We start from the raw sequence: 26,622 nt of genomic DNA, 5'->3' as shown, positions 1-26,622 counted from the left end.
AGACCTGCCATACATCCAGCATCATAGAAATCTTTCTCAGCCTATCTCTCCCACACATACCAACATACAACCTCGGAACAATGTGAACATTTTCAAACTTCTGTTCGCTTGGGATGTTCTCACATTTACACCACAAACAAGTTTGTAAACACACTCGCTCACCTCATGCACAGTTCTTGGGAAGGATTAGTGAAATTATGCACAGACAGTTTGTATGTGCCATATGAATACTTGTAATCAAGCTTGTGATTCCTGCTGTTTTCCTCCAACATACATTCCAGTGATATAATTTAATCACTGCTAGACACTAATCTATTAGTGTTACTGTTTTCCCGACTCCTATGAATTAATTGCAAGGTGAGGAGAGGTTTTCTCTTTCTTTTTCATTTGCATGGGTTTACACACACCCACACAACCAAGATCCCAATGAATATTCTCACCATTCTCTCTTTATCATTTGCTTGGGCACACACACACACACACACACAGAGAAAGAAACACTAACTTAAGATCCCAATGAAACTATCACCGTTCTTTCTTTCTCATTTGCTTGCACACACACACACATCACACACACACACACATCACACACACACACACACACACACGCTTAAGATCACAATGAAAATTCGCTAACTGCTTTTAATATCGCAATCTCTCACACTGACAACAGAAATTTACACAGAACACTCCCAATTCTTGCACACACAAACGTCAACAGTCTATGGACTACACACAGAAATTGCCCTGGCCAGGGGCGACAACTAGGGTATGCGGGTACCAGTACGGTCCTCCTGCCAGCTTTTCTGTGCCTTGTGGGCTGCGTCGATGCGCGACTTGTCCACAGGGGTGTAGTACCAGCCCTTGTAGTCTTGTCGGTCATGCATGAGTGCTCTCACTTTCTTTTCCAGTTTCCTGCAGGCCAGAAAACATATAAATGATTCCCAGTTAAACAGGTCTTTGCAGTGTGTCACAATTTTGTTATGTAAACTTTGATCATAGGACCTCTTTGATTTTTGGGACAAAAGAAATGACAATATGGAACGTAATAGTATACTACAGTCAAATCAGCCCTGACGCTTACCTCTTGATACGTAACGACCACCTGAAAGAATCCAAGTTGTTTACTTTTCTAAAAAATAAAAGAAGTCACTTTCCTCAATGACCACATGTCGATAGTTACCATTGGTTACCAGTCCTTGGGCGGTCCTCACCGACAGGTTCAAGTGTACATATCCCAGGTAAAACTTTTTGAGACATATCTTCTCACTGGGCTAAATTTATGCGAGATCAATAACCATCCCCTTACCTTCCGCTTCCTGGGCCGAGGGGCACGAACCAAAAGTGGGCGCCACCCGAACGGGAGAGAACAAACCGCGGGTTCTGATTCGTTGAAACCACAACAAATCTCAGTTTCAACCAATCAAACACAGCGGCTGGATCCCGTTCGAGTGGTAACTTTCTCTTGCACCTCTGCTCTGGTTATTCAGTTTCTGTATGTTTAAGGATCAGGATAAGATTTTATATAGTCCTGTGAGGTTACCCTCATGAAAATTAAGGCTGCTTTCTCACTGGGGAAAGCGAGCTGCCATACAGTATACGGCGCTACCCATCTTTTTCTTATTTTTTCTGCATGCGTATATTCATGTTTCCAAGCACCGAGACTTTCGCTGTGAACTTTGGTCCTTTATCGAAAAATCCCTGACCAACTTGGGAATAGAACCCACGCTGAAAGCGACAACTGGTTTTGAAGCCAGCGCTGCTACCGACTGAGCTATTTCCCCGCCCCATTTTCCAGAAACAAAACAAACGAAAGACAATAGGGTTTACCTGACTTTGACTCTCTCTCCCTCTTCCCACAGCACGTGCAGTGTTCTCTCGTATCTCTTCTCGGGGTATTCGTAAATGTAGCGGGCAAACCAGCGCTCGATGGGACCCTGAAAACATTCAGTTAGGACATCAAATGTCACATACAGTTTTGTGCTACAATGGAACCCCCCTTTTAAGACCTAAAAAACCCTGAGAAAATCAGGTCTTAAAAAGGAGGGAGTCTTAGAATGGGGGTAAATTTACAGAGGCTATGAACAGAAAATCTGAGAAATAAGGTCTTAAAAGGGGGGTTCCACTGTAGCGTAAAACGTCCCAAATTGGCCACCGCTGCTACTGTTAAATCTGAATTGCATTGTTATATCCACTTTTTTTTTCTAATTTCTAATCCCTGTGTGTAATTAATAACTTGGGGGTTATAACCTGCACAGTCATTTGAGCAACTGCCAATGACTGATTAAAATAACATCCAGAAAATCCTGTCATGGCAGTGAGGAATAACTTGCACGCTGTTGCCAAAATCTCTAACAGCACTTGTTAACTAAAAGTGTTATTATTCAAATAAAAAGAAAAAACACACCAGTAACCAGGTTAGGTACGTTTATATAGATCTACTAGATGAATACCCGCTTCGCCGGGAAGAAGTACTTAGAGCCGTACGCCGGCTTCGCCGGGTCCGAACAATGGACCCGCCAAGCTTAGGTCCCTCCCAGATTCGTGGAATGGGAACAGCACGAAAATGATTCAGTGGCCATAATGCCATTCCTGACCATATCGAGTCCCATCCTTGTCGACGAATGTAACCGTGTTAACTTTTTCGCGACGCGCCGCCCGAATACAAGCGTTCACTGATCATGCCGTTGTCAGCACGCCGCCAGAATCCGTGCGTAAGGTGCGTGAGTCGCTTCGCCACACACCGCCTTAATAGTAGCGTTGGAAGTGGAAAATACCACGCTGGGGATTTTCCATACGAAAACCCACGTCATAGGTTCAGAGGTCGGCTGCATTACCATACGCGACAAATAACTCCCAGAACAGTTGATTTCATTGGTTAGTTTGGATACTACAGGTCATTGACGGGACCAACCCATGCCTTAGTTTCATATTTAGGATTCCAAAATGTCGCGAGTTGTCAGTGTTGTTGCGAAGCGAAGCGGCGTGCAGAAGGAAGGTAGTGACTGTGTGTGCATGAAACAGTGTTGTTGTGATAGATGGATAAGTGAGTGATGAGGGTGAATGAGTTAGCCAAATCAAGAGCTCGAGGTGTCAATGCTACTTTGGCCAAAACCCAATGCAAGCGGACGGACGCGATTCTGGTGACCGGGAATGTTCTGTGGCCACATGGCTGTGGCGCTTTGTGTTGAGCCGTGCTTCGAAGTGTGGCACACAAAGAAGGATGTTCTCCGTGCATAAACCGAGTTCTAAACAAGTCATTTATACAAAAACTGTAAATACTGTGACAGCAAGTGTTTCTTTTCTTCTATGGATAAAACCCAACGCAATGGGACTCGATTCTGGTGCCTGGAATGTGGTGTGGCGTTTTGCGTTGAGCTGTGCTCTGTGGCACTGTAAATACTGGGACAGCAAGTGTTTCTTTTCTTCTACATGGATATATTCATCATAGTCATCACCCAGTCATCTCATTGTATCATTCAGGTTAGTAAATTCTTTTTTGAGTATTCACTAACAACATTTTGTGCATATTTTCAAACATGTCTGTAGTATTTATGTGGTGCCTCTGGACTTTTTTTTATTTAAATTGTTGACATTTTCAATAGCATACCACACAAACACAACAAGCCTTTTGACAAATACAAAGTACATTTCTGAAACAATGAAAGATCTTTCTTTAATTGTGTGCAAAAAGTAAGTCTCCACATATACTAGTTTTTTTTACAATATTTTTTTCAAAATACAATATTTTTTTCAAAATTTTCCAATTTTGGTTGTCAGCAGGCTATTTATTGACATTTTCAATAGCATACCACACAAACACAACAAGCCTTTTGACAAATACAAAGTACATTTCTGAAACAATGAAAAATCTTTCTTTAATTGTGTGCAAAAAGTAAATCTCCACATGTACTAGTTTTTTTACAATATTTTTTTCAAAATACAATATTTTGTTCAAAATGTCCCAATTTTGGTTGTCAGCAGGCTATTTATATGCTTTGGCGCATGCGTTCTGAGTGTATAGTCATGTCATAGGGTGGACGTGTTGAAAGAGTTAATCACCTTTGGAGGCGAACTCCACTCAAACAGGACTGAGCAATTTAGAGCTTATCTCTAAGCCCTTTTGAACTGTTATGGCTTCTGAAAGGAAGACCAGTACATACAAATACACAAAAGCCGCCAGACCACATCACAAACAGAACTGAACAATCCACAGGTGTTGCTCACATAGAGAGACACACACACACACACACACACAAACACAGAGAAGCCGTATCTATAGAGAGATAGATGACAGTGTATTTTTCGCGTGGCTATAAATTGATTCGACCTTTGCACTTTTACAGTGAGGATAATTTACGGGTCCAATTTACGTTCTGGACACTGCGGTGACCTTCTAAAAATAGTAACAGAACGCTGGGAATATCCGAAGATGCCCCCTCATACTATAGTGCACCATACGAAGGAAGGGAGGTAAACGCTGAAAACATGGAGAAGATAAGGGAGAGTTACTGGGAATGGTGAAATGAACACAAAAACCAAAATCGGTTCAGCGCTGCGCGCTGAGAGCACGTGTTGAAATATCTCATCGATGATATTGTGTCCGGGGTGTAGCTGAATACGGTGTCCAAATTTGAAAAAGATCCACCGAGAACTTTGGCTTTGGTGTGTCGGTATGGGGGCCCGGGTAGCTGAGGTGGAACCAAAATCGGTTCAGCGCTGCGCGCTGAGAGCACGTGTTGAAATATCTCATCGATGAGGTTGTGTCCGGGGTCTCTCTGAATAAGCCCACCAAATTTGAAGCAGATCCATCGAGAACTTTGGCCGTGCATCGCGAAGACACAGACACACAGACACAAGTCGTATATATATAGATCTATAATCAATATTTCGGCACGTTACTGCCTTCTTCGGGATGGTAAGTTAATAGTGTTATTACTCTGTTTAATATTAATGATGTTTAAATCCACTTAATGCTTGGTCAGATGCTGGTCATTTGTCACAGATGCATTTGAATTGAACATATCCCATCCTCTTTCCCTTGAATCTAGTAAAGTGACCAACTCAATTTTACATTATACAAGTCAAGAATACTGCAAACTGACCAACTGATTTGATGAGAAATAAGTGAGATGACTAATTTTTGTGATCACTGTGACAGAATTCCAACAAACACATATATATATGAACAAAGGCAAACAGAATATTAACTCACTTTATAATATTCCCATGGCATGGGTTCATAGTCTTCCGGAACATCAGTCAGTTCTGCCTGACCTGAAATAACATTTATATAAATTATTAAATATATGAAGAAAACATTGCAGTACTGCATATAAGAACTACCGATTTGAATGCAAGGTAAAACATAATTACACAGATGAAAATGGAATATTAAAACTACAAAAGAGTTTGCACTTGCCACTTGCTTTGAAATGGACACAAATTTACTTATGAGAGCTTGTGTCGACTTTATCAAGTTGGTAATTCGTTCAAACCAAAAATAACTTTCTGACACAGTTAGTACACAATACAGATTATGTTCTTGCCCAGTGTTCTCCAGGAATTTAGTGGTGAATGTCTTATTTGGTTAACTTTTCAAAAATGTCAAATTGTTCAGGAAAAAAAGCAGAAGAAAAAAGTAACACAAAGCCGGTACTACTTTTCTTCGAAAACCTCAGAAAACCTCATTAGAAAATAGAAAAATGCATCCTGTGAGAGTCATTGTTGTTTTCATTTATGATCTGAACATGATTTTCAACAGAAAAAAGAGAATCTTTTGTTTTATCACTGATGAAAGTTATCCATTGACATGTGCGAGGGTGTATGTATCCATGTGTGTATGACATCATCAATACTTGTGTGCTTTATGATAACAGGAGTTAACTCCCTTGCATTGAAATTGTTGAATCGACTTCGTCAAAAATCTGACTCTAAACACACACAAAAAGGGTGCATATAACATGAATCAGGCATGACTTCTCACAGCCATGACCAAAACTTCACTTTGAAGATAGATTTAGTTATTTTAGATGGTTTTTGTTTTAGGTTTTCAGGTTTTCTGGGGTTTTCTGAAAAAATAAGTACCCACACAAAGCAACTTACCAGTGACCAAGTTGCAGTACATGATCAGCAATCCCATTGGTGCGAAACCCAAGAAGAGGTAAAAATGCTGGTAGCAAAACAAGAACAGAACACTCATTACCACGCATATCAAAGCCCAGCAATTCATGCTAATTATCAATAGAAATGCAAATGTAAGAACATGCTTATTTCCTATAAATTGGTTTATGAGTCAGAAAACATGACTTATAAGTTATTTTCAAATGTTTTGATGAGACTTCATGCTTACAGTTACAGGAATTGTGATGTTATCCCAGCTTAATTTGTTGTGCACAAAAAAGCTAAGTAATCACTACAACATTGGCAATAATCACACAAAATTAAAACATTCTAATTAACCTCAATCATGTACTTACAATGTCATTCTTCCAACGCTCCCACTCAAAACGAGAGGGAAGAACCTGCATGCGATTGCTTCCCATTTTCCTGATCACACCTGCACAAATTTACCATGGAACAATATAAACATACTCTCTCAATCGTGATGGACTGAATTATTACAAACGTTTTGCATATTTTGCACAGTTTACCAGGATGTTCAGTGTGTGCCTGTGCCCTATATCATGATTTCCAATGCATGTGCGTGTGTCCTTTGAGTGTGTGTGTGTGTGTGTGTGTGTGTGTGATTGAAAACGTGGCAGGTGGAAAGTCACGTTAACTAGGCATTGTACACTCATGTGTTGGTAAGAACTGTCATTTCACTGCACCTCTACTGTTGCGGTTTGCAGCGGACTGTTGTCAACCAAACTGAAACTTGGACGAAGGACGGAAGGTGACAGAGTTAAACATCAAGAAATACACAGTCACAGACAAATGCTTTAAATTTAATGATCCGTTTAATACCTGTAGACACTGGTGGAGAAGCAAGTTGGTTTCTACCAGCAATGACGCCGGCGCGGAGTAGAAAAGCCCGTGCACCCGGGCCAAGGGCCGGGCGCAACAAACTCATGGCCACCATCTTGTGTCCTTCAGGAGATCATCACAGGTCCGCACTTTCGATGGCTGTCTCGGCATCTCAAACATTTAATATTACAACAACCTCAAGAAAAATAATTATAATATAGAAAAATTGTATTTATGCCTTAAAAAGGCAGGAACATTTGTTTGCAGAGCTTTCATCACTGTCTGTATTTTTACAGATAGTTCTGCTACAGTGGGTGATAGCCGAAATTAACACCCAACGAAAAAACATATGGCAAAGATAAGATTGTTACAGCAAAACTATCTTTTTCAATAAAAGAAGAAAATGAGAAACGTGAGAAACAGAACTTTGTGTTGTAAGTTGTGCAACAGATCCCTCAACAATTTGAAGTCACACGAATTTAAGCTGTATCTACTTCACGGGGGCAATATTTATTTTGACACCGTCTTCTTGCCATCAAGCATGGATTTGTTAGGTTCGATTCTGGGTTCCATGGAAAAGCCCCCAAGTCTTGGGGATGCTGAGAAAAAGAAAGCGCGAGGTAATGATCGGACACAAGAAACATTGAAGAAAAGAATGTATATACTGATAATTATGCTGAGAATCTTGTTGTTTCCTCGGAGTTGAGGCAACGAATTGGAGGTGAAAGTGTAATCAAAACAGCAATGAACATCAACTGTGACCCACAAATGTTTTTACGTGACAACGATAAATATTAACCACAGTTGTAAGTTAGGGATATTGCGAAATATGACGATGAAGATCATTCTAAATCACAAACTTTGTAAAAACAAAAGTATGACCAGACACCAGACCCATCGCTTTGAACTTCAGAGACAAAAATACAGTTCTATAAGACTATTGTAGTAATAGTTCTTTGATTTGAACTAAATTAAAGGACCAGGCATGCACATGGTGGGTAATGAAGGGATGTGAATAATAAAACAGGGGATAGGGCGAAGATAGTGAGAGATAAGTTTTCTGATGGGGGAAGAAATTTAGGAATACGATGAGCTGTGAGACCCTATCGGTATTACAATAACTGAATAAGCTCTCGCAAACGTCAACACATAGCAAAGCATGTGGTACAGCTATATCGCACGAGCTGCGAAAGCCAAGGTTTGAAGTTCTCGCGACATTCAAAGCACAACAAAGAACGAGAGCTGATAGAGAAAAGGTCTATAACTGTTTATTACTGATATTGATAATGTGATTATGCTGGTGTTGAAATGAATGACTGCAGATTCAAGCATCCTGTGTACTAATTGTAATTCTAATACAGATATGTATACAGAACTGTGGAACAACTTCCCCGAAGAGGCTAGCTGACAGTACAGACTCTTCCCAGGCCTTCAGGACCATCATATTGAGGCCTGGCTCAGATGAGCTATAGCTCAAAAACACCCCCTGTACTTCTTCTTCGTTCATGGGCTGAAACTCCCACGTTCACTCATGTCTTTGCATGAGTGGGTTTTTACGTGTATGACCGTTTTTACCCCGCCATTCAAGCAGCATACACCGATTTGGGGGGTATACATTCCCTGTACAAAATCCACTCCCTTCCTGAAAGTGAAAGCATTCTGTCCCATATTTTCGTATCACAAAGTGGGCTCTAGGATGAATCGCACAAGAAGTAGCTTACCTACCAACCCACCCCTGTTTTTATTTTCATAGGTACACTATCCACTTTATGTTTCACTCAGTCTAAGGACCTTAGGCCCACCAACCATTGACTGCTTGAGGATATTTGCCCTGTATAAGGATTTCCCAGCAATGGGACAATAAAGTAATGAAAATGAAAAAATGAAATGATTTCCTTAGTATTATTGAAGAATATTTAAGCAGAAAAAAGCATCATTTATGATTCTTGGATGTTACGCCTATCCTGGTTAATCAATGGGCCAAATTTGGTATGTTTTCAGCTCAAAAGAAATTGGTGGAAAAACAACAGGAGGCAGAGAAGAAGAAGCTCACAGATTTCAGGGAGAAGGTAAGACTGCATGAATACGTCATGTCACACAGACAGACTCAAAAGTTTATACACACACCCGCTTGCACATGAATGTACACATACTGTACCCAGATTATACATACACGTGGAGACCCCTGCACACTGGGAAAGACAGACACGTGTATGTGTTTTTGTTCGCAGTAGCTGTTGTTAGTGTTATTATAATTCTGTTATTTTTGTGTGTAATGTTTTTGTTTTGCGTTTTTGTTTCAGATTCAGAAAAGAATTCAAGAATTCATCAAAGATGGTAAACAACAGAAGTACAAGTTTGAGCCAATGGAGAAAGTGCTTAGGGCCATTTTGTAAGTTGCAGCTTTGCACGACACTATGCACACAAAAATGGTTTGATAATGTTCACAACGACACAATGTTATTTGTGAAGAAGAGACCAACAATTTTGTAAAATTTTTCCACAAGCTCATGATTTGATCAGAATCTGAATGGGACCATTCTTGTGCAGGGATATGGACAAAAGTCAGTATCTAAAATCAGACTCTTTCACAGTATTTTAATTTTTTTTTAACAGTACATGTAGGGAAATGCAGGCTTGATGTTCAACTTTCAGGCCTTGCATGTGCACTGACTGTGTGCAAAGATCACATGCACGGAAAAGAGACAAACAGTATACTCCATTTGAAGTACAAAAGAAATCTTCATAAATTCAGATTTTGTTTTGTTTTCAGGCATGAAGTGGCTGACGTAGCCGGATTGGCATCGTTTTCCTTTGGGTTTGAGGAGGAAGATCGCTATGTTATGCTGTGGAAGAAGGTATGTTGAAGGACTGAGGGGGGGGGGGGGGGGGATAGGGGGATTGAGTTGGATACTTTTGGGCCAATACAGCCCCCAGTTGGTCACACAATTACCAGAGCCAAAGCGTGTGAGAGAGAGAGAGTGTGTGTGTGTTTGTGCATGTGTTTGTGCGTGTGTGTGTGTGTTTGTGTGAGAGAGAGAGAGAACTCAAAATTTTTAAAAAAAGTTACAAAAGGATTGTAGCTTCAGGAAGAAAGAAACCTTTTGTTCAGCTAGTCCTTTTTATAAGAAGTATACATTGAGAGAGAGAGAGAGAGAGACAAAGAGAGAGAGAGAGAGTTAAATCTGTGCTGCGGGGAAAGGGAGGGGGAGTAATGCTGTCATTACATGTGTTTATGCTGTGATCATGCAGGAGTTTGCTCCTTCTGACGATGAGCTGCTTGCCTACAGACGAGGGGAAGCATGGGACCCAGAAAAAGCCAAAGAAATGGCAAAACTCAAGGTAATTTGCTGCATTTAAAGCACAGATACAGTGGAACCCCCCTTTCAAGACACCCTCCCAAGTCCCAGGACCCCCCCCCCCCCCCACACTTTTTTTAAACCTTACTTTTCCAGAGTTTTTGTTCTTAACCTCTGTAAATTTACCTCCAATTTCAGACACCCCCCCCCCCCCCCCCTTTTAAGATCTAATTTTCTCATATTTTTTTTGAGGTCTTAAAAGGGGGGTTCCACTGTATAATTATGTTCCCTGGTTTGAAGAAGATCCATGAATTTGGTGAGTGCGGCATGGTACTAATTGGTTGCAGTTAAGGAAAAGACCTGTACGCTTTCATCTTGTGCATGACATATATTTGGACATTTGCTCGGTGGTTGACTTTCGAATAAGAAAATATGGGACAGAATGCTTTCTGGAACTTTTAACGGTTTGGGTATTGCCCTATTCGGAGTATTCCAGTGAAAAACCTGCAGTTTATTTTTTGATGAGTCAGTTTGGGTCTGGGACACTTTGCAGCACACTTTCTTACCGTCCATTACTAATCAGTTTTGCGTGTTGCCTCGCCTTGTTATTTCAGAGATGCAGAGTTATTTTTATTGATTGTGTCAGATGTGGATTGCTAAACAGAATGGTTAACTTAATAAATTCTTCTGTTGCAGGAGGAGGAAAGATTATCGGCAGAGGCTGAATCTGCTCAGAAGAGAAAGGAGACACCTGCGGGAAATTACCGCGACAAATATCGACACCTTATTGGTGATGACACCGTTTCCAAAGATGATGCTAAGACTACTGCCACAAACAGAAGTTACGGCTTTGGTGAGCACTCATTGTTGATTGCATGTGTGTTGACAGGTTAATAAGGTCAGCATTTGGGGGGGGGGGGGGGGGGGGTTGTGAAATTTTGTTTGGCATTTGTATTTTTCTGAACTAATTTATAAAAGAGGAGCTTTTTCTTGTGATTTTGCGGCTTTGAAAAAGAGTGGACAGCTGAAAACTTCTTCTTTTTAACAAATATTGTGTTTAATACAATTTTTTTTAACACCATGCAGTGTCTGTTTTGATTTCTTGAGAAATACTCAGGTTGATATATATATATGTGTTGTTATTTTCATTGTTGTCAGGATATCGACATCGTCATGGAATTTTGGTGTAACTCATTTTAGACAGCTTTTCAGCAGAATTCCAAAACTGATTATTTTTATTATGAAATTAATAGTGTATGTATTGTCCATTGTACTTTAGAGAATATTTCTCATGGAGAATGATTTACTTGGTCCAAAGAACAAAAACATCAAAATCGCCAAGAATCGAGTTAAGCCAAAATTCCAGGACGACGACGATATAGAATTTCCCTCTGATTTCTGCAAACGGTGTAGATTTCCTTTGTGTTTGTCAGCCGGGTTTTTTTTTGCTTTAAAGAGAGCTGTTTGTAATATCTGTCCTTTTTTTTCAGTATCGGCAGACAACAAGCGTGACCGACGTACCATAGAAGAAGTGATGGCAGAATCCAGAGCCAAGAAACGCATGAAAACAGAGGGAGGGGCTCCCGCACAGACAGGCGAAACAGAGGATGTTGCATCAGCCAGTGCAGAGATTCCAGATTCTGTCCCAGGATCCTCTTCTTGATGATTGTGTTTTTCTTTTAGATTTTGGTTCTACTTCAAAGTTCTGGAAGAAAGGAATTGTCAAAGAGTTGATTTTTTGTTGAGAGTGCGTGTATCATTTGCAACTTATGCATTTTTTAAATTTTTTTATAAACCTACAACGTCGCATAAGTACAAGTAGTATGATCCACCAAAAGGAGAAAAGAAAGTCCAGTGGAACCTCTGTTTTGCCCTTCATTTTGAGACTACCTCTTCTTTCTCATGGCCTCATCCTCAGGCTTTCTCTTCATTGTATCCGTGAGTTGACCTCCACTCAAAGACTTCCGCTCCGTTTCAGAATTGTGAAGGTCATAAAATTTAAAATAGAGGTATCACTGTATTGCGTTTGTTCTTCCAGACCTCCCCCCCCCCCTCCTCTCTTTGAAGAAACTTTTTAAATGATCACAAATACTAAGGCCCACCCACCAAAAGATACTTTTCAAGTGATCACAAATACTAAGGCCCACCTACCTAAAGATACTTTTCAAGTGATCACAAATACTAAGGCCCACCCACCCAAAAATACTTTTCAAGTGATCACAAATACTAAGGCCCACCCACCCAAAGATACTTTTCAAGTGATCACAAATACTAAGGCCCACCCACCCAAAAATACTTTTCAAGTGATCACAAATACTAAGGCCCACCTACCTAAAGATACTTTTCAAGTGATCACAAATACTAAGGCCCACCTACCCAAAGATACTTTTTAAATGATCACAAATACTAAGGCCCACCTACCTGAGATACTTTTCAAGTGATCACAAATACTAAGGCCCACCTACCCAAAGATACTTTTCAAGTGATCACAAATACTAAGGCCCACCTACCCAAAGATACTTTTCAAGTGATCACAAATACTAAGGCCCACCTACCCAAAGATACTTTTCAAGTAATCACAAATACTAAGGCCCACCTACCTAAAGATACTTTTCAAGTGATCACAAATACTAAGGCCCACCAACCCAAAGATACTTTTCAAGTGATCACAAATACTAAGGCCCACCCACCCAAAGATACTTTTCAAGTGATCACAAATACTAAGGCCCACCTACTTAAAGATACTTTTCAAGTGATCACAAATACTAAGGCCCACCCACCCAAAGATACTTTTTAAATGAACACAAATACTAAGGCCCACCCACCCAAAGATACTTTTTAAATGAACACAAATACTAACCCACCCACCCAAAGATACTTTTTAAATGAACACAAATACTAAGGCCCACCTACCTGAGATACTTTTCAAGTGATCACAAATACTAAGGCCCACCTACCCAAAGATACTTTTTAAATGATCACAAATACTAAGGCCCACCTACCTAAAGATACTTTTCAAGTAATCACAAATACTAAGGCCCACCTACCTAAAGATACTTTTCAAGTAATCACAAATACTAAGGCCCACCTACCTAAAGATACTTTTCAAGTGATCACAAATACTAAGGCCCACCAACCCAAAGATACTTTTCAAGTGATCACAAATACTAAGGCCCACCAACCTGCCATCCTCCCCCCCCCCCACACACACACACCCAAAGTTAGTTGGGAGGTATTTAGCAACTCTGAGAAGTTAGAGGTATTTAGCAACTCTTGAGAAGTAATGGAAGCAGTAAAGGTTTCTGGTCTGAGTGTCGTTCTTTCGGCATATCAGTATTCTGTGTAGCATACTCATCTGGCATCAGACAAAAGATATATATATATGTTTGATTTTCGGTTTTGTTTGTTTTCTTGAAATACATGAAGGTAATATTTTTTCAAGTTAATATTTTTTCAAGTTTTTCTTTCAAGTTAAGTCAAAACACTGTATTTTTCTTCTTCTTCTTCTTCTTCTTCTTCTTCGTCGTTCGCTGTATTTTTCATTCAAATGTTTTGTGGAAAAGATACTGAGTGAGAGCAACGAATTGACAATCCTACTCAGTACCGAGCTCTTCCTGATCTTGAATATCCAAAGCCAAGATTTTTAAAGTAGCACTCGTTGGTATTTGGTTTATGTGCTATCAGACCCAGTAAATGCAAACTTGTTTTGTAAATAACTTGTGTAGCTAGGATTTTTCTGTGTATTGGAACATACTTGGGATTGTGTGCATACTTCTTAGTGTGCAAGCACATATCAGTTAACATTAGCAAGTAACGAGCGAGAGAAAGTGAGAGACAGAGAGAGAGACAGAAAGAGCAAGAGAGAGACAGAAAGAGAGAGAGACAAAGAGCAAGAGAGAGAGACAAAGAGAAAGAGAGAGAGAGAGACAGAAAGAGAGAGAGAGAGAGACAGAAAGAGAGAGAGAAAGAGAGAGAGACAGAAAGAGAGACAGAGCAAGAGAGAAAGAGAGACATAAAGAGCAAGAGAGAAAGAGAGAGAGAGAGGGGCAGAATAAGGGAGAGAAAAGAGGGTAGGGCTGGCATTATATTCAGAGTTAGCATTAGTGTTGACACTTTTTTTCTTCCAACCTTTCTGTTTGAATTGTGGACATAACTTTCTGTTGATAGACAATACTCTGCAGAGCCGTTTGGAAGCTTGCCTTCTTTATGTACACAGGCAAAGCAGGATTTTTGTCTTGCCCCAAGCAGAAAAGGTTGGGATTTTTTACGTTGTATTTTGATACCCAAGAAAGAGAGTTTTCACAAAGGGTCATTGTTCCTGTTGGTGTGTTATGACATGTGTTTAAATGGAAAAAAGAAAACAAATGACTGAGATGTGGTGTTGCTTTCTCTCTCTATCACTCTCTTTTTCACACTCTCTCTCTAGGTAAGAAGTAATAGTTTAGCTGGAGTGAAAATAAAATAGGGAGACAGGGAATTTAAAGAGAATTTGTTGGTCTTCCTTCACATAAACAAACAGAGTTGCACACGGCATCACTCTCTCTCTCTCTCTCTCTCTCTCTCTCTCTCTCTCTTTCAGCAAAGACACAACATGATGAAGTAATTGTCATCTTTATATATATAATCTCATCAAATTTGTACAAACTATGCATATATATGTTTCCCCTCAAAGTCCCAGTGCACACATCGCTTGTTGAAAATAAATGCAACTGTACAAACCTAAAGCAATCAATTCATATCCACTCAAACTGGCAACGGTCATCATCATCGCAGAAGGGTTAAATACAAGAAATATGAATGTGTCACACATCTCATCAGTGGGGAAAAATATGAACAAGCATGCAAAGATAAATATTAGTGAAAGCAGAACAGACAGACATAGTCTACAAACGTAACACCCTCTTTGCAGGGCAGTCACCGGTCAATTGGTGTTCTTCATAAGCATTCAGTTGCTGAATGTGTGCGTGCTACGCTAATTGAGAAAACGGGGTTCTTCTTCTTCTCATTCGCTATTGAGAAAACGAGAGACTTCTTCTTCTCATTCGCTATTGAGAAAACGGGAGACTTCTTCTCGTTCCCTATTGAGAAAACGAGAGACTTCTTCTCGTTCGCTATTGAGAAAACGAGAGACTTCTTCTCGTTCGCTATTGAGAAAACAGGAGACTTCTTGTTCTCGTTCCCTCTTGAGAAAACGAGAGACTTCTTAATTGTTCTCGTTCACTATTGAGAAAACGGGAGTGAGATGAACAAGCATCAAGTAAAGACAACCTCCCCCTCCCCCTCTGACAAACACTCGCATGCAGGTTGTGGGAATAAAATAATCTTAGATAGGTTGTGCTGTGGGAACAATTGCACATACATACACACACACACACACACACATAAAAACATGTACACACACTTTCTCTCTCATGACATATTTGAAGTGATGCCTTACACACACACACCCACATGTGAAACCGATATGATGATGACCATTTTTTTCTACTTGTAAGCGCAGTGCGAGGGCCAAAAAGATTTTCTTTTCAAGTCTTCTTTTCTTTCCCATCCCATCGTTTTCAACATTCTGACTAGAATGTACGTACCACTGAACAAGCCTCGAGACTAGCCATGATTAGGCAAAAAAAAAAAAAAGGTCTGTTTACGGTAACCCGACCGACCCTAGTTTTTAGGCCCGACCCTAATCTTTTTTTTTGATCGTCTGAAAAAAAAAAAAAACCGCATCCAAAATAGAGCTGTTTGCGCTCAAACAGCAGACGACAGAAGGTAGGTAAGCTCAAAGTACTGTTTATAGTTATGTTGGGCAAAAACAGGGATTGATGAGAAGAAATGAACTGTGAAACATCATAGAGAGGGGAGAAAAAAAAGAAGAAAAAAAATGGGAAAAAAAAACAAAAAGCCGACCTACCGACCCTATTTTTTCACCCTATGTTACCGTAGACAGACCTTTTTTGGGGGGGCCTTAGAAAGGCATTTGCATCATGCTAAACTCTGCACCAGCTACAACCTGAAGCTAAATTTCACACCAGAAAAATGATATACAGTGGAACCTCCCATTTAAGACGTCCTCCCTTATAGTTTTACCACCTTGTTTTCTCAGGTATTGTGTTCATAACCTCAGTCTTCTTCTTCTTCTGCGTTCGTGGCCTGAAACTCCCATGTACACTCGTGTTTTTGCACGAGTGGAATTTTACGTGTATGACCGTTTTTACCCCGCCATTTAGGCAGCCATACGCCGCTTTCGGGGGAAGCATGCTGGGTATTTTCGTGTTTCTATAACCCACCGAACTCTGACATGGATTACAGGATCTTTTTCGTGCGCACTTGGTCTTGTGCTTGCGTGTACACACGGGGGTGTTCGGACACCGAGGAGAGTCTGCACACAAAGTTGACTCTGAGAAATAAATATCTCGCCGAACGTGGGGACAAACTCACGCTGACAGCGGCCAACTGGATACAAATCCAGCGCGCTACCGACTGAGCTACATCCCCGCCCATAACCTCAGTAAAATTACCCCCATTTTAAGACTCCCTCCTTTTTAAGACCTGATTTTCTCCGATTTTTGGAACTTGGAGGTCTTAAAAGGGGGGTTCCACTGTATCAATGAATACAAGAGAAACTAGTTTGTGGAAGAGTAACTTTTCCTTGGTTCCATAGCAACACTGAGGCAAGCCTACAATGTCACATGTAGCTCGACTCAGTGTTTCTATAGAAAAGCAAGAAAAAACAACGCAACTCTTCCATAACCCATAAAAACCTGACGGTTATTTCCGGAATTTGTTTATTCTCTGTTGCTAAAATAATTCTACAAGTGCAGGTACTGTACTTTGTAAATTGCTTGTGTCAGTGTAAAATAGTGCTGCCGTTTTAATAAAAATGTTTCTTATTAAGGAAAGCATGTGTTTTGAAAACAAAAAGTTTTGATGTATTTACTTGACCTATTGATTTATCATTTGATTGGTTGATTAATTTTGCAACCTGAAGTAAGATGGTGTGCTGCTGTCTGCCACAAGCCTTAAAAAAGGATATAATGAACAGTTTGAAGGTAAATCTACATTTATTTCCTTTACCTTTGTTACTCAACTTAGTTGGTTTTTTGGATAGAAAGTAATTTTTTTTTTAGTTTAATTGTTGTGTCTAGGCAGAAAATCACCAACTTACAGTGTCTCAGCCAAAATCTCACTAAAGAATTCAGACTGAAATATTCACAAGTCAATTTAGACAGTGACAAAAATCTGAACAGTATTTTTCAAGCTCACAAGACAATAATAATACATTGTAATAAAAAAAGAATGTACATACAGTTACTTGGTGTTGTAGAAAGACTCGTGTCAAACTGGTTTAAATTTACAAATGTGACATTCAACACCACGGCAAATAACATATTGAACATCTCAAGCCAATAAACTGTACAGAGACTCAGAGTGTCTTTCTACAAAATAACAGGTATACAAGACTGAACTTTACAATAGTTGCCTCAATTTGTGTTGTGAAAGTGCATTTTGTTTGGAGCTTGCATTACATTACATTAACCAAACACAAAACAGTTTTCAAAAATGATCTGGACGTGACTCGGAAGGGAAGGTAAAAAGGGAGAAAAAAAAAATTATAAGGCCTAAAAAAAAAATAGGTGTGGTTACGGTAACCCGACCTACCCTATTTTTAGGGGCCGACCCTATAACTTTTTATTACATTTGTCAATAAAAAAAATTAAAAAAAAGTGCAGAAAACGCAATGAAAGCGAAAGCGCCCGAGTCGCACACTTATTTCCCTGTCAAGTAGGTTTAATTTGTACACATTAAAAAAAAAAAGTAAAAAGAAAAAAAGTGATTGCCTACCTTCCTACCCTATTTTTTTTGGCTATGTTACCGTAACCACACCTATTTTTTTTGTGCCTAAACAAGGTATCACTTCATTCCTTTCAGTGGAATAACTGAGACTGAATTCACAGGTTTCATTGCATAAACTCAAAGAAAATTAAACGACAAAAGCCATCCAATTATTTTAACAGCACTAAATGACATCCTAGTCTCTGAAACATGCACATGCAGGAGGGAAAACGTATATAAATAAATGTGTGTCTGCACTAACAGTAACACACACACACACACCCACACACACACTCTCTCTCTCTCTCTCTCTCTCTTTTGTCGCCACAACCTTTCAGAATTCATGTATTCTCTCAGACCATGCTAACAGTAACAAACTATTTCTGTGATCCAGCTAACCATCAAAATTCATTCAAGTCTTGATATAAATCCTACTGGTAGACTGTAGCACCTTCTAATTTGTTTCAAGATCTTTCCTTTTTCCACAGGCACTGTGCTTTTCAGTTTCACAAGGACATCTTGAAACTTGATTTCTGGATAATAATTGATATAATTTACGGGTCAGAAGACATAGATCTGTGAGTTGCCTAGGCAAATGTTTTTGTTGAAGGCGTAAACAGATATTCAACCATCTTTAAAACATCACTGGATAATCTCACTTAATCAGGATCAATTGTGTGTGTGTGTGTGTGTGTGTGTGTGAGTGCACGTGTGTGTGTGTGTGCGTATGTGTGTGTGTGTGTGTGCTTGTGTGAGATTGGGTGTGTGTCAAAATGTGTTGTGCAATATGGTATGAAAATCTTTTTAAATTTGTTGTGAACAATTACAGCTTTGTATTCCATGGGTTTTTTTTTTATGCAGTAATTATAGTAAAATAGTCTACAGTTTCTTATTTGTTCGACCCTCTTAGGATTATGGAGTTTTATACACTGCCTTTTATAGTTAACTAAACTTTTGTATTTGAAATAGCCCATTGCAGTTGGTGTAGGCCTTAAGCTTATTTAAATCGCTTGTCCAGTATTTAATTTAATTCTCTATTTTTGTATGAACTCAAATGTTTAGTGTTCTTAGTATGTCTTGCTAAGCTAAGTTCTATTTAATCAGAGTATGTTTGCGTGTGCTTATACTTAGTGATATTGTAAAGCGCATAGTGCTTTTAGTAATAAATAAATAAATAAATAAATAAAAATTGAAATTGAAATCTGAATTGAAAGCTGACTGCTTTTCAGTGTTCTTTTTGTGAACTTAAAAACTCTTTGCCAAGATGTTCCACTAAGTTGACAGTACAAGATGTATATATATGGTCATTAACTTCTGCTGGTAATTGGAGTAAATATGGAGTCAGAAGTCAAAAATACATGGCAACAGCCGCACAATTTTTCTCAAGGCTCTTGCACACAAAATCGTAACCGGCATCAACAACTATGTATAACGAAACGAGAAAGGACATTACTTTGTTGTATTTTATGAGAGTTAAACAAAAGAAGCACTCAACATAACATAGAAAAAGTATTCAGTTGATCAGAAAAAGCTATGGAAAAGTCAAAAGAACAAACAGGCATAGTTTCAGAACTTTATCACGTAGAGGGAAAACACATGAAAAAGGGGAGGGGGATGTAGTATAAATATCACCTTTTGCAGAAATCTTCTCAGCAATGTTTCACACAATATATTACAAATCACCGTCATTGCTCAGCTGCTGGTTGAAGCAGAGACAAAGAGCCTCAGCACGCAACTCATAAGACCGACCTGTCTCCGCACAGGTAAATCAGTTCAAGATATCCTCTACATGTCTTCGCACAGGTAAATCAGTTCAAGATATCCTCCGGCATTTTCGATTCGTCAGACTCAAAGAACTGACATCCTGCAACATTCTTTCTTTGTCAGGATCAAAGTCGATCCATGCTTGCCTTGTATCATTCTGCAATGGTCTTGCTACATCAGGATTAGAGAGGACACAAAATTCTCCCTATGGTTAGGATTAGAATACGTTTCCTATAAGTATAACAATTAACATGTTTACTTATTATAATCGTAACCTCAACCTGAAATATTTTTGCTCAGGATCAGACTAGACATCACTGGATAATCTCACTTAATCAGGATCAAATCAGACATCCTGGAAAGCTCTGGCTTCAGTCAGGACCATTCCAAGATATCATTACATCGTCATGGCCAAAACTCAAACCTGAAGGATTTCAATTCAAACTCAGCCAAGATCAACCTGGGATACTCTTGCTTCTTATGCATGATCAGTGCAGAAACCCGAGAAAATTCAAAGTCAGTTTGGATCAGAGTAGACATGTATACACATACAGCCTTGTTTTGTCAGGATCAAAGCAGTCACGTCGGGACATTTTCAATCTTGCTATCTTAATTTGTTTGGATCCGAGTAGTCATTTGTGGATGTTCTTATTTTGTCAGGATCAAAGACCCCTGGCAGCATTCTTGTTTCTAAATCTTAGGTCAAAATCAGAGTAAATACCCAGGGCACATTTTACTCAGGATCTAAGTACGCATCCTAGGATCATTGTCGTTTCAAAATCATATGTCACAGGATTATTTTGCCTGCTGAGACTAGATTAGATCCCTCTGGAACAGTCTTGCATTGTCAGGACCTGATCAGATCTCACAGGACATTCTCGCTTGGTTGCAATCATATTGCATGCTCCACGGGGTACTCTTCTTTAGTCAGAATCGGATAAAACATCGCTGGACATTTTTGCAACTGTCTGATCCCCAGGGACTTCTAAGCCTGTTGGTTAGGTGAAGTAGGGTTTTCTTTGATGGAAAGTAGGACTGTAGTGTGAGGTGAATATTTCTTTCATGCCAGTGCCTATCATTTTTCTTTTTTTTGTTTTAAATGGCACAGTAACTGTATTGTTCCCAGACTCGGGGGACAATAGGTCAGATGGACCTGGATTGAAAATATGAATAGGTCCAAATGCCCTGGCTACATTGTTCTGTCAAAAGACCTCCTACATGGCAACACTATCGGATGGTCGACCCGCCAGGGGTAATAGAACAATGTGTCAGATCAAAGAAGGTATGCGTCAAAGACGCGACAAGAACAAAACTGCATTAAATTTTGAAACCTCCATATCAGGAGACAAGCCTAGAAATGCAGGCAAGACTTTCTCATTCCTTTCTTGGTTAGGTGCCTATCAATGCCAACACCCGAGAATACCCACAGAGATACCGATGCTTGTTCCGCTCTTAGTCCATTAACAAGCGGTAACACATGAATGCCTACACAAAACACACCATCTCTATAGTTTAACAACTTCTTCTCACGTGTAGCAGTCGAGTTTGATTTACCCCTCTGACTCCTACGTAGTGCCAAGTACAGTGGAACTCCCTTTTTTAAGACCCCCTGATTTAAGAATTTCCGGAGGGGGGTTTCAACCCTGCTCTCAAAAAAATCTGGAATTCATGATTTCCGGAGGCGGTTTTGAACCCTGCTCTCAAAAAAATCTGGAATTCATGATTTCCGGAGGCGGTTTTGAACCCTGCTCTCAAAAAAATCTGGAATTCATGATTTCCGGAGGCGGTTTTGAACCCTGCTCTCCAAGAACCTTACCGGTGCGAGACCTTTTTTTCCCAGTTGTTTTGTTTGTTCACAACATCAGTAAATTTACCTCCTGTTTAACTTGAAGACCTGTTTTTTTCAAAACTTTTGGAGGTCTTTATTGGGGAAGGGGGTTGGAGTTCCACTGTACCCCCTTCATCCCTCCCCTCCCCCCCCCCCCCCCAAAAAAAAAAAAAAAAAAAAAAAAATGGAATAAGACACAAGCAGGAGAATTGAAGGCTTGCATTGCCCAAGCCATGTTGGTAGTGGTAGAAGTTGCCTGGTCAGCTGCCAGCGCACACAGAGGTATGAAATCGACATATAAACAATCGGCGTGTCATCTCATTAGCAATGAAAAAAGCTCCCTGTGTGTGTTCAACAGATGCAGAGGTATCCAAGGTGCAAGACGCCACGCCAAGTACCACCTTCCACCCTCTCACAGTATTGTCACAATCTGCTGCACACTTAGTCACACCGGCAACCATATCAGTCAATGTGCAGGGGCATCAAAATCCATCCCAGCTAATCAGTCAAGCAGAAAACCAGTTCTACCAGTCAACGCCCTCTGCAATCACACACGTCCAGAGAATTCCACCGAGTTGGGAAACAAAAACACACACGAAAAAGCAGCACGCTTCCGAAGTTCCCCAGCTTCAAGTGTAGAGCGGAATCCACTTTGTGATCGCTTTTCGACACATGGGGCAGATGGACAAGGCTTCAGAACACTTGCCACACACGAAAAAGCAGCACGCTTCCGAAGTTCCCCAGCTTCAAGTGTAGAGCGGAATCCGCTTTGTGATCGCTTTTCGACACATGGGGCAGATGGACAAGGCTTCAGAACACTTGCCGCACACGGCGTGACCGCACATAAACACTGTGTCCTTCTTGCGTTCCATGCACACGGCACACTGCAACGAGTCCTCCATTTCTTGCAGTCGTCGCTTCAGATCCAGCGTGTTGCCTGTTCCTGCCACCACGCTGCCGTCTGCTGCAAAAACAGAGAGAGAGTAGAAATGATTAAAGAAAAACAGGCAGTCATTTTCCGCCTGAGAACAGGGCACAACAGACTGCAACAACACCTGCACAAAAAACTGCGAGCCGTGCCCTCCCCCGTGTGTCCCTGTGGAGACGCAGAGCAAGATGCAGTCCACATCCTGCAGGACTGCAGGAATCTCCAGCCCCTGAGGAGAGAGATCTGGACCAGGCCGGCGACCCTCCATGAGAAGCTGCATGGACCTGTGGAGGCTCTACATAAGACCACCAGCTTCTTAACCCAATGCCCCCTGAACCGCCCGGCATGGCCCGCCGGAAGTGCCCTATGAAATCCCTGAAACGCCCGGCATGGCCTGCTAAACACTAGGTCACCTACTTTCACTTTCGCTTTGAGCCTTACCCATAAGGCCTTGCGACCGGATGTGATTAATGCACTTCCTTCCGGCTGCTTCATTCTAGCGTTTGCAGAGTTTGAATCGATGCGATAGTGTGTTAGCTGTGAATTTTCAAAGTTTGAGATTTTTTTTCTCTGACAAAATGGCGTTGAACGAAGGTTTGGAAGTATGGTGTTCGATCATGGGGAACTCAGATGACGATTCCGACACGCCTTTCGAAGGTTTTCTACTTGAAGAGGTGAAAGGGGATGAGTCTTGACATCGATCTGGGTGTTGTTATTCGACAACAGGACTTACGGGAGGATTTTTCTGGGAGTTTTCAACATATATTGGTGTAAATGAGGACTGAAGGCTGACACGTTGGACGTTTTTAAAGAAAACTTACTGGATTTTTTTTTTAAACAACATTTATTACATTGGAAGTGGACAAAACATACTTGCATATGAAACTATAGTGTATTCTCGAGTTATTCTGCCATCTTCTATATAAATGTGAGTACTCTATGATATTATATGAATTGTTTTGATTTGTATGTGTGCATGTTGTGCGGAGTAGTTTCCCTTTGCTCAGGATTAAGAAGGCTGCCTGCCATTTTTTTGTCAGGGGGCATTGGGTTAACCAGAGCTGGACTCAAAGTGTAACCTAGGCGAACGACAAGAAGAAGAAGAAGATTAGAGAAAACGGTGTATGGTGAGCCTTCCATACAGTTGGACGCCCCTTTTAAGACCTTTAAAAAACAGAGAAAATCAGGTCTTCAAAAGGAGTCTTAAAATGGGGGTAAATTGACAGAGGTTATGAACAGACAATCAGACAAATCAAGGTCTTAAAAAGGGAGAAGTCTTCAATTGGGGGGTCTTAAAAAAGGGGTTCCACTGTAGTAAAATTCTGTTATTTTGTGGACTTTTGTCCACGCAACGTAGGCAGTGTCTTATAAATCAAAGATCAAATCAGCAACATTTATTGAATTTGGGAAGCTTGTATACAATTTTAAATTTAAAATTTGAAATTTGACTTTACTGTTGGCTAGTTGTAGCTGTGATCAAAATTGCTTCTTTCGTTCGTATAAGGGTACTTACCCTCCAAGCCCCAATGGATTAATAAAACTTGAAATGTGAAACTTGCACCCCGAAGATCTTTCAGTTTTATTCAATTGCTGACTATGACTCACCCAGTTTTTTCTTGGCGGTGATGGTGACTTTACACTTGAGGCACTTCTTCATCTTGATGCAGCAGTCTTCACACACAAAGCAGTGGCCACAGGGGTCGAACACCACGCTGGGAGGCTGGGTGCAGCACACCTCGCACTCTGCCGCTTCCTCTTCCTCAAACGCTGGCGTCATCTTGGGTTTGTTGCCAGAAGCGCTGCAACAAAAATAATAAAGGAATAAGTAGAAGAAAAGAAAAGGAACACGTGCACATGTATTTCGGTGCATGCACACACACACAGATGCACGCATGCACGCGCACACACGCATGCACACACACACACACACACATACGTACCCACACATACACACACTGACAGCCCTTTTGGTCCAAAGCATTACTGTGCCAATGCTGAAATTAAAAAAAATTAAAAAAAGAACCCTACATGACCAAACAACCCATGCAACGTATGTCGCAAACTATAACATGAGCATGTAGTTTCTTCTTCTTGTCGTTCGCTGTTAGATCGTCAGTCCGGACTGCAGGGCAAAACGTGCTGTCCTCTATTCAATGTTTCTTTCTTTATTTGGTGTTTAACGTCGTTTTCAACCACAAAGGTTATATCGCGACGGGGAAAGGGGGAGAGATGGGATAGAGCCACTTGTTAATTGTTTCTTGTTCACAAAAGCTCTAATAAAAAAATTGCTCCAGGGGCTTGCAACGTAGTACAATATATTACCTTACTGGGAGAATGCAAGTTTCCAGTACAAAGGACTTAACATTTCTTACATACTGCTCGACTAAAATCTTTACAAACATTGACTATATTCTATACAAGAAACACTTAACAAGGGTAAAAGGAGAAACAGAATCTGTTAGTCGCCTCTTACGACATGCTGGGGAGCATCGGGTAAATTCTTCCCCCTAACCCGCGGGGAGTCTCTATTCAATGGCCACAACCTTTCTCATCCCCTCCTCTTGAACTAATGACCTGAACGTAACACATACAAATCTATAAAACACAACATCACACACAATCAAATAACCAAAGGGAAGTAAGCATTCTAAATGCACACGACATGTGTGAGGAGGATGAAAGTCGCTTGTTCATTTCAATGCTTGTTATTCTCTCGGGTGCCAGGATATTGGTTTCGTATAACTTTCGCTTGTTCCATTACACATGTCGTATGCATTTAGAGCGCTTACTTTCCTTAGGTTATTTGATCTCTAAATAACGCTCTGCTTCATTTGTTTAAATTATCACCACACACCATGAAAAGCACAACACCAAACTTACTAAGCAGCAGCAAACTGCTGGAGAATCTCCACAGTGCGTGGATCTGTGATGACCTCGAGCGGCGTCTTGCCTTGTTGGTTTACGGCGGTAAGGCTGGCCCCTTGTTGTGCCAGGTAACACGCTATGGCCGCCCCGGTCTGCGCCTCATCCTCTCCCATGCCTAGCTGGGTTCGAATCTGCAGAGAGAAAAAACAACAGCATTAAATCACAATAGCATGAATGTAAAAATACGTTTGCTCCAATACTGTAAATTTGAATCAAATCCAGATCAAGTAACACAATAAAATCGAAAATTTCAAAACTAAATTTTCATTTAATTAATATACTTACTCAACTCCCATAAATGGCATTAACTTCAGTTCATTGCTAAGATATTGAAGTAGTACTCGACCCTGGTAAGGGGGGAAGTAACTCCCAAAGAAAAACAATCCGTAGTCAAGGACGGGAGTCACCTCCCCTACCGGTAACCCGCACATGCGCGGTCCTGCTACCGGCCGTCATTCCCCCACGGAAACACCCACCTGTAACACATATAATGTTAGCGGGGATGGATGGGAGGGTATAAACGATGTGAGTTGAGTAAGTATATTAATTAAATGAAAATTTAGTTTTGAAATTTTCGATTCAATCACATATTCTTACCTCAACTCACATAAATGGCAGATTGCACATAAAGGCGGTGGGATACTCACATTAAACTCTTGGAAGTATCTGGCCTGCGGCAACCATAGCTGGGAGGCAGTTGGTACCGTCCGGATGAGTGCTGGCAATGCCCCGGAGGTAGTAGCTGAGGAAGACATCATGAGTCGTCCAGTATGCAGCTTTGAGGACGTCTGACATCCTTCCAGACTTGAGGACAGCTAAGGAAGTTGCCCACGCTCAAGCCTCGTGCGTACGAGGTGATCGAGGAGGAAGGACTGACTGCCCCCCCCCCCTTTTGTGTCTGCCACTACTGATAAGCATGCCTTATAAGTGTGGAAGACCATCTGGAAAGCGTGGTTTTTGCAAAGTCTTTATTTCGGGCTGAAATGATCGAAATAAACAACAACTTCGGAGCTGATGCTCGAAACGGAGCGGTGCGTGACAAGTAAGCCTTAAGCGCGCGTACCGGACAGTTAGAAAGATCC

The 26,622-nt window shown here is 40.7% G+C and overlaps 3 protein-coding genes across 4 annotated transcripts in view; 1 reads left to right on the top strand and 2 right to left on the bottom strand.

Moving 5' to 3' along the window:
- Positions 1-622: 622 nt before the first annotated feature.
- Positions 623-7,124, bottom strand: LOC138978418 (NADH dehydrogenase [ubiquinone] 1 beta subcomplex subunit 5, mitochondrial-like). The gene is made up of 6 exons (XM_070351159.1): positions 6,967-7,124; positions 6,480-6,559; positions 6,106-6,172; positions 5,216-5,277; positions 1,831-1,937; positions 623-915 (listed from the first exon to the last, which is right to left on the bottom strand). The coding sequence occupies exons 1-6, from the start codon at positions 7,079-7,081 to the stop codon at positions 765-767; spliced, it is 582 nt and encodes a 193-aa protein (XP_070207260.1). The 5' UTR covers positions 7,082-7,124; the 3' UTR covers positions 623-764.
- A 308-nt stretch (positions 7,125-7,432) lies between these two features.
- Positions 7,433-17,379, top strand: LOC138978416 (sperm-associated antigen 7 homolog). Its single transcript, XM_070351156.1, has 8 exons — positions 7,433-7,586; positions 8,968-9,035; positions 9,270-9,358; positions 9,740-9,824; positions 10,219-10,308; positions 10,962-11,118; positions 11,756-15,883; positions 16,232-17,379. Exons 1-7 carry the CDS (start codon positions 7,508-7,510, stop codon positions 11,926-11,928), a joined length of 741 nt encoding a protein of 246 aa, XP_070207257.1. The 5' UTR covers positions 7,433-7,507; the 3' UTR covers positions 11,929-15,883; positions 16,232-17,379.
- A 1,882-nt stretch (positions 17,380-19,261) lies between these two features.
- LOC138978406 (E3 ubiquitin-protein ligase MIB2-like) overlaps positions 19,262-26,622 on the bottom strand; it is a 31,428-nt gene continuing 24,067 nt past the window's right edge. Inside the window, exons 16-18 of one of the 2 annotated variants that reach the window (XM_070351139.1) lie at positions 25,496-25,671; positions 24,221-24,414; positions 19,262-22,651 (exon numbers count right to left, since the gene is read on the bottom strand). In XM_070351139.1, the coding sequence (XP_070207240.1) occupies positions 22,434-22,651; positions 24,221-24,414; positions 25,496-25,671 (588 nt within the window). In that variant the 3' untranslated portion in view covers positions 19,262-22,433. The remainder of the gene's footprint in view (positions 22,652-24,220; positions 24,415-25,495; positions 25,672-26,622) is intronic. The other variant, XM_070351140.1, reaches the window with a different exon arrangement.

This window comes from Littorina saxatilis, linkage group LG10 (assembly GCF_037325665.1).
Source record: "Littorina saxatilis isolate snail1 linkage group LG10, US_GU_Lsax_2.0, whole genome shotgun sequence".
Taxonomy (NCBI): Eukaryota; Metazoa; Mollusca; class Gastropoda; order Littorinimorpha; family Littorinidae; genus Littorina; species Littorina saxatilis.
Note: the sequence above shows the minus strand (reverse complement) of the source record. Positions and strands in the feature narration are given on the sequence as shown.